A 10,000-nucleotide genomic window follows, 5' to 3' on the forward strand; every position below is an offset into this window, starting at 1 on the left:
AATATATGTTTTTGAGCATCACCTAAGCAATTTTATAAATAACCGAGACTTAATCTTGAAATCGGCACACATTTAATTCACCAGTAACTTCTGTTTATTGTTTAACTGATGTGTAGATACGTGCTTCCAGTGTACAGCAGATAAACAACGCAGCGTTAAATTGATATACATTTGAATGGGATCTGGTGCAGTATTCGTTCAAAGGGATTTATTACATGCATACACATTATGATTATATTTATACATACGATATTCAACATGTTAGTGAAGTCATTGTTACATTGATGTAATGTAGTTATTGTTAACTAGTTGTTCGCAAATTGGCATAAACGTGCCGTTTAACGTTAGCTTGGCTGCAGACAGGGCTGTTCCGAACTGCATCTGAAATAAATACAGTTAAGGACAACCGTATTTATTGACAAAAACATGTGTTTTAAGCATCACCGAAGCAATGTTATGAATAGCCGAGACTGAATCTTAAAAATCGGCACACATTTAATTCACTGGTAACTTAATTGTACTGTTTAACTGACGCGTAGATACGCGCTTCGTGTGTACAGCAGATAAACAACGCAGCGTTAAATTGATACAAATTTAAATGGAGTCTGGTACCATTTATTATTTAAAAGACACTTTCTGATGGCTTTTTTATTCTTTCTTTATTTTTATTTTTAAACGTAAAACGCAAATGGAATGGAACCAGATTTAGTGGAAATAATTAGAATTCTTTAAACCTGCGTCTCCTAAAATTGTATCTTCCAGTCACCTCTTAACACAGAATCGCATACATTGACCGTGATGTTGTTCCTAAATATTTATTTGCTGTGTGTGTGTGTGTGTGTGTGTGTGTGTGTGTGTGTGTGTGTGTGTGTGTGTGTGTGTGTGTATATATTTCTGTGACTGTGTGTATATCTCTGACTGTGTGTGTGTGTGTGTATATCTCTGTGACTGTGTGTGTGTGTATATTTCTGTGACTGTGTGTGTGTGTATATTCTGTGACTGTGGTGTGTGTGTGTGTGTATATTTCTGTGACTGTGTGTGTGTGTGTGTATCTCTGTGACTGTGTGTGTGTGTATATTTCTGTGAATGTGTGTGTATATCTCTGTGTGTGTGTGTGTGTGTGTGTGTGTGTATCTCTGTGACTGTGTGTGTGTATATCTCTGTGACTGTGTGTGTGTGTGTATATTTCTGTGACTGTGTGTGTGTATATTTCTGTGACTGTGTGTTTGTGTGTATATCTCTGACTGTGTGTGTGTATATTTCTGTGTGTGTGTGTGTGTGTGTGTGTGTGTATATATCTCTGTGACTGTGTGTGTGTATATTTGTGTGTGTGTGTGTGTGTGTGTGTGTGTATATCTCTGTGACTGTGTGTGTGTGTGACTGTGTGTGTTTTGTGGTCCAGAGGAGCAGGCCAGGAACCGTTTCCAGTCCGAGCTGGAGTTCATCCAGTGTTTGGCCAACCCAAACTACCTCAACTGTGAGTGTCGACAGACAGCAGCTCTGATATTTCTACAGTTATTTTTATATTTGTGTGGTCTGACTATCAGTGATTGCTGAGCGTCCCGGCTCTTTATTGGGCTGTGGAGCAACAAATATCTTAGCCCAGACGCCAAAATGAAAGTCTAACTAATGCATCTGTCTCATTACGTTGTCCGTGTTTTCCTTTTCTTTGCGTGTCTGTAGTTTTAGCTCAGAGAGGATTCCTGAGAGAGAAACCCTTCATTAACTACCTGAAGTACCTGCTGTACTGGAAGGAGCCGGAGTACGCCAAGTTCCTCAAGTAAGACGTCCCATAAGTAGCGCTGGGTGTAACTAGCCACTGAGTTCCCGATTTGGGATATTTCCGTTTCAAAGCTCTTTGACCACCACCCGCAGAACGCTGCCCTCAGAGCGTAGGTTCGTGTGTTGTAGTTCTTTCTGGGGGGTATTGGTGTTGGTACGTCCGCGGGGATAAAACTACAAATCCCGTGATGAATGCAATACCTGCCCCGCGAAATACGTCTGCGTCTCCTCAGAGTTTGTTCAAGTTCGGCTCGGCCTACGTGTGGAAAATGGGAAAGTGTACTTTTAACGGGACATGGCTAGATTAAAGGGTTCGGACAGACATTTAGAAAGTGTGTGTGTGTCTGTGTGTGTGTCTCTGTGTGTGTCTGTGTGTGTGTCTCTGTGTGTGTGTCTCTGTGTGTGTCTCTGTGTGTGTCTGTGTGTGTGTCTGTGTGTGTCTCTGTGTGTGTGTCTCTGTGTGTGTCTGTGTGTGTCTCTGTGTGTGTGTGTGTGTGTCTCTGTGTGTGTGTCTCTGTGTGTGTTTCTGTGTGTGTCTGTGTGTGTCTCTGTGTGTGTGTCTCTGTGTGTGTGTGTCTCTGTGTGTGTTTCTGTGTGTGTCTGTGTGTGTCTCTGTGTGTGTGTCTCTGTGTGTCTCTGTGTGTGTGTCTCTGTGTGTGTGTGTGTGTCTCTGTGTGTGTGTGTCTCTGTGTGTGTGTGTGTGTGTCTCTGTGTGTGTGTGTGTCTCTGTGTGTGTGTGTGTCTCTGTGTGTGTGTGTGTGTGTCTCTGTGTGTGTGTCTGTGTGTGTCTCTTTGTGTGTGTGTGTGTGTGTGTGTGTGTCTGTGTGTGTGTGTGTCTCTGTGTCTGTGTGTGTGTGTGTGTGTGTGTGTGTCTCTGTGTGTGTCTCTGTGTGTGTGTGTGTGTGTGTGTGTGTGTGTGTGTGTGTGTGTGTCTCTGTGTGTTGTGTGTGTGTGTGTGTGTGTGTGTGTCTCTGTGTGTGTGTGTGTGTGTGTGTGTGTGTCTCTCTGTGTGTGTGTGTGTGTGTGTGTGTGTGTGTGTGTCTGTGTGTGTCTCTGTGTGTGTGTGTGTGTGTGTCTCTGTGTGTGTGTCTCTGTGTGTGTGTCTGTGTGTGTGTGTGTGTGTGTGTGTGTCTCTCTGTGTGTGTGTGTGTGTGTGTGTGTCTCTGTGTGTGTGTGTGTGTCTGTGTGTGTCTCTCTGTGTGTGTGTGTGTGTGTGTGTGTGTGTGTCTCTGTGTGTGTGTGTGTGTGTGTCTGTGTGTGTGTGTGTGTGTGTGTGTGTGTGTGTGTGTGTATCAGTCTCCCCGAGTTGGTCCAAAAAGTTCCTCAGAACACCGAAGAGACGAGACGTAATACGTCTCCATAACAGCAGGCGGCGCTAATCTGTATTGTCGCCCAAAAAATGAAAACCGGCAGCTGATTGGACGAACGCGTCACGTGGGTCTGGCTGCTCCCGGATTTTGGATTTTTCAACCGGCCATTACTGGCGACTCATTCAGACACAAAGACACAGGAAAACAGGGTCCAGGTTGGAAAAAAAAGGGTAGTTACACTTTAAGAAAGGAACAAGAAAGAATATATAATGATAATCTTAAGACGAGAAGACATTGCGGTTTGTTTGTGTGCTTTTTAAGTCCGTCCGTTGAGAGACAGAAACCCTGGCAGCATCTTTTCTACGGATGGTTTTTAGTACGACAACACCCGACAGACCCACAATGTGATGGGAGGACAGGACGCAGTACTGTCTCTTTAAAACAAACATCTACAAAAATAATGCCTCCTAGCTAGTACAGACATGACAATATGCACTTTTGTTTAAACTCTGTTTATTTTTATATATTGAAAAATGCAAATTCCAGGTCTGAAAAGGTTTTGGAAAAATAAAAAGACCCAGAAAGTTTTGTATAAGTCATGTAATTTCTGTTAACACAGCATAATAATATGTGATTAATGAATGTATTTTCACGTCGTCTTAACGTCACCGTTCTACCCGGGGCGCGATACTACGACTCCCGCTATGAACAACATAAATTGTCATTCATTTAATTGTTAAACCTCTGAAGGTTAACTTTAATGCAGATTTGTATTCTTGTATAATGTCGACTGATATTTTCAGGAATACATAGTCATGGAAATTTGCCAAAAAGTCATTGAAAAGTCATGGAAAAGTCATTGAAAAATCATGAAAAAGTCATGAAAAAGTCATGAAAAAGTCATGAAAAAGTCATGAAAAAGTCATTGAAAATTCACGAAAAAGTCACGGAAAAGTCACGGAAAAGTCATGAAAAAGTCATTGAAAAATTCACGAAAAAGTCATGAAAAAGTCATTGAAAAAGTCATGAAAAAGTCATGAAAAAGTCATGAAAAAGTCATTGAAAAATCATGAAAAATCATGAAAAAGTCACGGAAAAGTCATGAAAAAGTCATTGAAAAATCATGAAAAAGTCATGATAAAAGTCATGGAAAACTCATGAAAAAGTCATTGAAAAGTCATGAAAAAGTCATTGAAAATTCACGAAAAAGTCACGGAAAAGTCATGAAAAAGTCATTGAAAAATCATGAAAAAGTCATGAAAAAGTCATGAAAGAGCCTTTAAAAAGTCATTGGAAAAGTCCTGAAAAAGTCACGGAAAACTAGGGATGTCCCGATCAGGTTTTTTTGCCCTCGAGTCCGAGTCATTTGATTTTGAGTATCTACCGATACCGAGTCCCGATGCGATACTTCTATAATAATTCAACTTTATAATACCTCCAGACCGCAGACATACTCGCGCTTTCCGCTTCAAGCTGCTTCCGTGTTCGACTTTGCCGGCATTTAACCAATAGCGTCTCTGCAACAAAGTGATGTCATGCCGCACGCGTTGCTGTTTCTGTGTGGAGTCAAAAGGATCTAACTCTGGGCCACCGCATAACTATAGATGTGTTAAAAAATAATGAGAATATATATATATATATATATATATATCCGAGTCCTGATCAGGAGGTAACGTCCGATTCTGATCGAGTCTGAAATAGGGCTGGACGATTTTGGCTAAAATCATAATCACGATTAATCTAACAAGTTACCTCGATTACGATTATTTAACGATTATTTTAAATTTTCTTTTCTTATACTGTAAATATGTTCACGGTTATTTTTTCTAATGAAAGAGTGCATCATCTTATCTTTGTGATTCTAAAATAAGGAAACAACACACAGATAAGCAATTAATGCTTATTTATTAAATATTTCAAACAACTGAACTAAAATCTACAACAGTAGATTTTACAAAAAAAGTAATTTAAGTTTTAATGTAAAAAAAAAAAAAAAAAAGTTTCCTAAAAATGTAGAAAATAAATAATAAATGTCCATCATAAGATTAACGGGAAACTGTGGTTAACTGTCTTTTCGGAGTTAAACTCCACAAGCGTGTCCTGCGACTCGCCGGCCGACACACACACACACACACACACACACACACACACACACACACACACACACACACACACACACACACACAGCGCAGCAGGCAGAGGCCCCGTCTGTGTTGAGCAAAACATTACGTGAATTACTACAAGAATGGACGTGCATTTAATAAAGGAAAAGTGCACAAGTATTAGCATCATCTGTTGTTGTTGTTGTTGTTGTATGTGGCGCTAAGGTCTAGTGACGATGCTATAAAGACCGTTGCCATGGTTACATCCCTCCCTTACCCCTCCTACCAGTCCTTATGGCCACTTGGCCAGTGGGAATGCAAACGGGGGAAAAAAGATTTTGGGGGAGAGTAGTTCTTAGAACTGCTTAGAAGTGGACTTTTCCTCTAAAAAGTACAAGTACTATCCGATCGGAAAGCACCTATGGTCGCAGACTGGACGGGGCGGAGTCACGTGACTACACACGCGGCGGCCGTATTATGTTTTAAGGGGAAAGTACATTAACACACAGTGGGCGGCCGCGGAAATATTAATAGGATTAAAAGACCGAAATAACCGACTTGGTAAAATTACGTCGGTTATAGGCTCTGAATTTTGGTTACGATTATTTTTCGATTGATCATCCAGCCCTAGTCTGAAACCACGTGATCGGGCCCGATTTCCGATCACATGATCGGATCTGGACATCCCTGTTGAAAAGTATTAGTTAAAATGCGTATGAACCCTGTAACCTGACTTGTCGTCGTCCCCTGCAGGTACCCCCACTGCCTGCACATGCTGGAGCTGCTGCAGTACGAGCACTTCAGGAAGGAGCTGGTCAACGCTCAGTGCACCAAGTTCATAGACGAGCAGCAGCTGCTGCACTGGCAGCACTACTCCCGCAAACGCACCCGGCTGCAGCAGGCGCTGGCGGAGCAGCAGCCGCCGCAGCAGCAGCCGCCGCAGCACGGCAACGCTGCCACCAAGTAGCAGCAGCCGCCGCCGCCGCAGCACGGCAACGCCAAACGTGGATTCTGGTGGGAGGCGTTTTGGATAATCAAAGGGTGGATTATAGACTGACTGATCCTGGAATTATAGGCCGATGTTGATACATTTTTGATGAGGAGTCCTTAGGTGGGACCTGACTGCGACACACACACACACACACACACACACACACAGACATACACACACACGCAGACACACACACAGACATACACACACACGCAGACACACACACGCAGACAGTCACTCACACACACACACACACACGCAGACTTTAAACATTTTCTATGAGAATTCCTTAGATGGGACCTGACTGCGACACACACACACACACACACGCAGACACACACACACACGCAGACACACACACACACACACACACACACACACACGCAGACACACACACACACACGCAGACACACACACACACACGCAGACACACACACACACACGCAGACACAGATACACATGCAGACACACACACACACACATAGACTTGGTGCTCTTGGTGGACAAACTTTCTATTTCCCCGATCAGCTGACGTACCAGATAAATGCAGACTGATCTCATGAAGTGGCGTACGTATGACACGCCAATTTGTATGCCGTTTTTGCGTGTTATCAAGACGCATACTCGTTTTTTAGCGTGTCAATCAACACCGTCTGGCCTCTATTGACCTACATTACATGTGAATCATCGCCGTAGCGAGTAGTATGAAAGGACGGAGGCTGGTCGGGGGGGCGGAGGGGTAAAACACAGGACTGTCACCCAGGAGAGCTGGGATTGCGTCCTGCGTGTGGCGTTTATCAACTGTTTTTTCCGCCGTATACAGCATAGACATACACGCGGATAGCTCAAAATGCGTACAGATAAAGTGGCGTGTATGTTTACGCAAAGTCATGATGTCATGTTGATAAATGTGTGATGGAATAAAAGTCAAGTCAAGTGGGTTTTTAATTGTCATTTCAACCATATACACTATATATATATTACATTTAAAAATATATAAAAACGACATTCAGACAGGCTACATTTAGTGCACACACATTAGGACAAAAATTAGGACATCCGTGCTAAAGTTGACTAAAAAGAAGAACAAAAACATCAGCTTTTGGAAATTGATCTTAATGCCTTATTAAAAAAATTAGGAAAAATCCAACCTTTAAGGACACCAATTTTCTTTGTGAATGAATAATGTATCGTAAATAAATAAATGTTCTTCCTTAAAATACAGGAGGCATAAGTCAGTACACCCCTATGTTAAATTCCCATAGAGGCAGGCAGACTTTTATTTTGAAAGGACAGTTATTACATGGATCCAGGATACTATGCATCCTGATAAAGTTCCCTTGGCCCCCACATCATCACATACCCTTCACCATACCCCCACATCATCACATACCCTTCACCATACCCCCACATCATCATACCCTTCACCATACCCCCACATCATCATACCCTTCACCATACCCCCACATCATCACATACCCTTCACCATACCCCACATCATCACATACCCTTCACCATACCCCCACATCATCACATACCCTTCACCATACCCCCACATCATCACATACCCTTCACCATACCCCACATCATCACATACCCTTCATGCGAGGTATTTCTCTCCTGTAGCCGCCTTCTGTTCTGTGACAGAGGAGCAGCCTCTCCCCTCTCCTCAACCCTAACCCGTTTTAACCCAAACCTAACCCAGGTAGAAGGGGAGGGGGGACAGGGTGTACGGGGGCCGGTGTAGGTAGGACAGACAGCGGGACGCGACGGGAGAAAGACGCCGCTGAGCTGGCCTGGACCTGGGCAAGCAGGCCTTCTTTGAGAATTATTTATCGATCTTTCTCCCTCCCTTTGTAGAATTTCTTTTTTTACTTCAAAGATCGGCTACCTAAGGAATAATTATGAGGTAAAATAAATTCCTGTATTGAATTTGTGATTATTTGGCTAAAGAGTTCTTTCTATCTACCTTGCTGACACAACCACTAAGCTTTATACAAATGATTTCGTAGATAGCTAGCAACTTTCATTGGAAACGAGCTGGCAACACTGTTTACGGCATAACGTGTCATACTGAAATTTGTGAAATCTATAAAATAATAAACTTTTCTCTTTACATACAATAACAGAAGATGGTAATCATTTCAAAAACGTTGTAGCTATCTATGACTGTTTGATTGCTAACGTTAGCTCAAAATGCCATTCAAGTGACAGCCTTTGTTGTGTTTGATTGCTAACTTTTAGCTAGCAGTCATTTCAAAAACGTTGTAGCTATCTATGACTGTTTGATACGTAACGTTAGCTCATAGACTGTGCGTTAGCTCAAAAAGCCATTAGCATCTTGGAGGCTACTTGTCGCAAAGTGACGCATGCGTGACTCACATCCCTAGTCATGACAGCGTTTCCCCCGCCATAATACGGGTTAGCTGCACCACCCAGGCCCTGAGAATGAATCAAACTAAAAGACTTTCCACAGATCTAATGATTGTAGTTGGACTTTTTTTTATCAAGTTTTGTCACTAAAGGCGCTGACACACCGAGCCGATAATCGGCCGTCTGACAGTCTGGCGAGGTCGGTGACTCGAGTCTGTTTGGTGTGTTCCATGCCGTCGTCAGTCGGAGGGGCCGTCAGCCTTCATTTTGGCCGATTTGACATGTATAATAAGCGGGGCGGGCAAATGTTCCAGTTAATGATCCAGGCAGCACATTCTCGTCTCCCTCCTTCATTTTACAGTCCAGTGGAGGCTAGAACGGCTCCGGGTCAAACGTCAATATGAATGAATTAATCTGCGTTATTTTTTTTAACGCGTTATTTCTTCTTAGATTAATTAATCGAAATTAATGCGTTATTTTGACAGCCCTAATTATAAACTGATCTTTGTTGATCTGAAATGAAGACAGATTCAGCAACTGCACGGCCTATTTCTCTCTTAAAATGTTTTCAGAAACACGTTTCGGTGAACTATTTTAGTCCAATATGAGATCGTATTCTGAACGAGCCGCCATGACAGTCTGGCTGTGAATTTCCTGGAGAAACCAGACCCACGTGACGCGTTCGTCCAATCAGCTGCCGGTTTTCATTTTTGGGCGACGATACAGATCGGGTCTAATGTAAACCATTTTCAAAAAGTTTCTATATCAGAACATTTGGGTTTATTTCAACCAAATTGTCAAAATAATAACATGAATGGTTCCGTACAGACGTCAGCCTTCACGAGTTAATTAAATGATCAGTTCACTACTTTTATTCAATTTCATTGTTTTATTCAATTTTATAGCATGAGAAGAAATTTTTTTAAAAGAACGTGAATAAAAGTGACAAAAAAGTTGGTTACTCTTGGGGGAATTTTTCTGGAATTGTTGTCTTTATAAATTATAGAGTGTGGTCTAGATACAGTGTCTCGAGATAACTCGTTATGATTTTATACTATAAATAAAATTAATTGAATTGAAAAGGCTTCAAAAACGTCACGAAAAGTGACAAAAGTGTCAAAAAAAAGCACGTTTTGTCTTTAAATAATAATAATAATAATAATAATAATGTATTAATCCCATAAGGGGACATTACAATGTTTTCACTCTGTTGTTATTTCACACTTAGCGTGTATAGAGTCAGCATATTTCCTCCAGACTCCATGTAAATAATCAGTACTTTTAGCGTGTATAGAGCCAGCATATTTCCACCAGACTCCATGTAAATAATCTCTACTTTTAGCATGTATAGAGCCAGCATATTTCCACCAGACTCCATGTAAATAATCAGTACTTTTAGCGTGTATAGAGCCAGCATATTTCCACATGTAAATGGGTGAATT

At 41.8% G+C, this 10,000-nt stretch overlaps 3 protein-coding genes and 1 long non-coding RNA gene across 4 annotated transcripts in view; 2 read left to right on the forward strand and 2 right to left on the reverse strand.

Moving 5' to 3' along the window:
• The window catches only part of LOC118496575, a 22,778-nt gene extending 19,479 nt beyond the window's left edge, over positions 1–3,299 (reverse strand). The window contains exon 1 of the long non-coding RNA XR_004899166.1: positions 3,289–3,299. This is a non-coding gene — a long non-coding RNA (uncharacterized LOC118496575). The remainder of the gene's footprint in view (positions 1–3,288) is intronic.
• med31 (mediator complex subunit 31) overlaps positions 1–6,318 on the forward strand; it is a 6,655-nt gene extending 337 nt beyond the window's left edge. The window contains exons 2-4 of the mRNA XM_031281644.2: positions 1,403–1,477; positions 1,684–1,780; positions 5,948–6,318. Of these exons, the coding sequence (XP_031137504.2) occupies positions 1,403–1,477; positions 1,684–1,780; positions 5,948–6,161 (386 nt within the window). The 3' untranslated portion in view covers positions 6,162–6,318. The remainder of the gene's footprint in view (positions 1–1,402; positions 1,478–1,683; positions 1,781–5,947) is intronic.
• LOC116036424 (bromodomain-containing protein DDB_G0280777-like) overlaps positions 1–10,000 on the reverse strand; it is a 1,700,590-nt gene that overhangs the window by 566,192 nt on the left and 1,124,398 nt on the right. The gene's annotated exons all lie outside the window — the stretch shown is intronic.
• LOC116036425 (C1q-related factor-like) overlaps positions 1–10,000 on the forward strand; it is a 680,685-nt gene that overhangs the window by 483,391 nt on the left and 187,294 nt on the right. The window lies entirely within an intron of this gene.

The sequence above is a fragment of the Sander lucioperca genome, chromosome 13, assembly GCF_008315115.2.
Source record: "Sander lucioperca isolate FBNREF2018 chromosome 13, SLUC_FBN_1.2, whole genome shotgun sequence".
NCBI classification, from domain to species: domain Eukaryota; kingdom Metazoa; phylum Chordata; class Actinopteri; order Perciformes; family Percidae; genus Sander; species Sander lucioperca.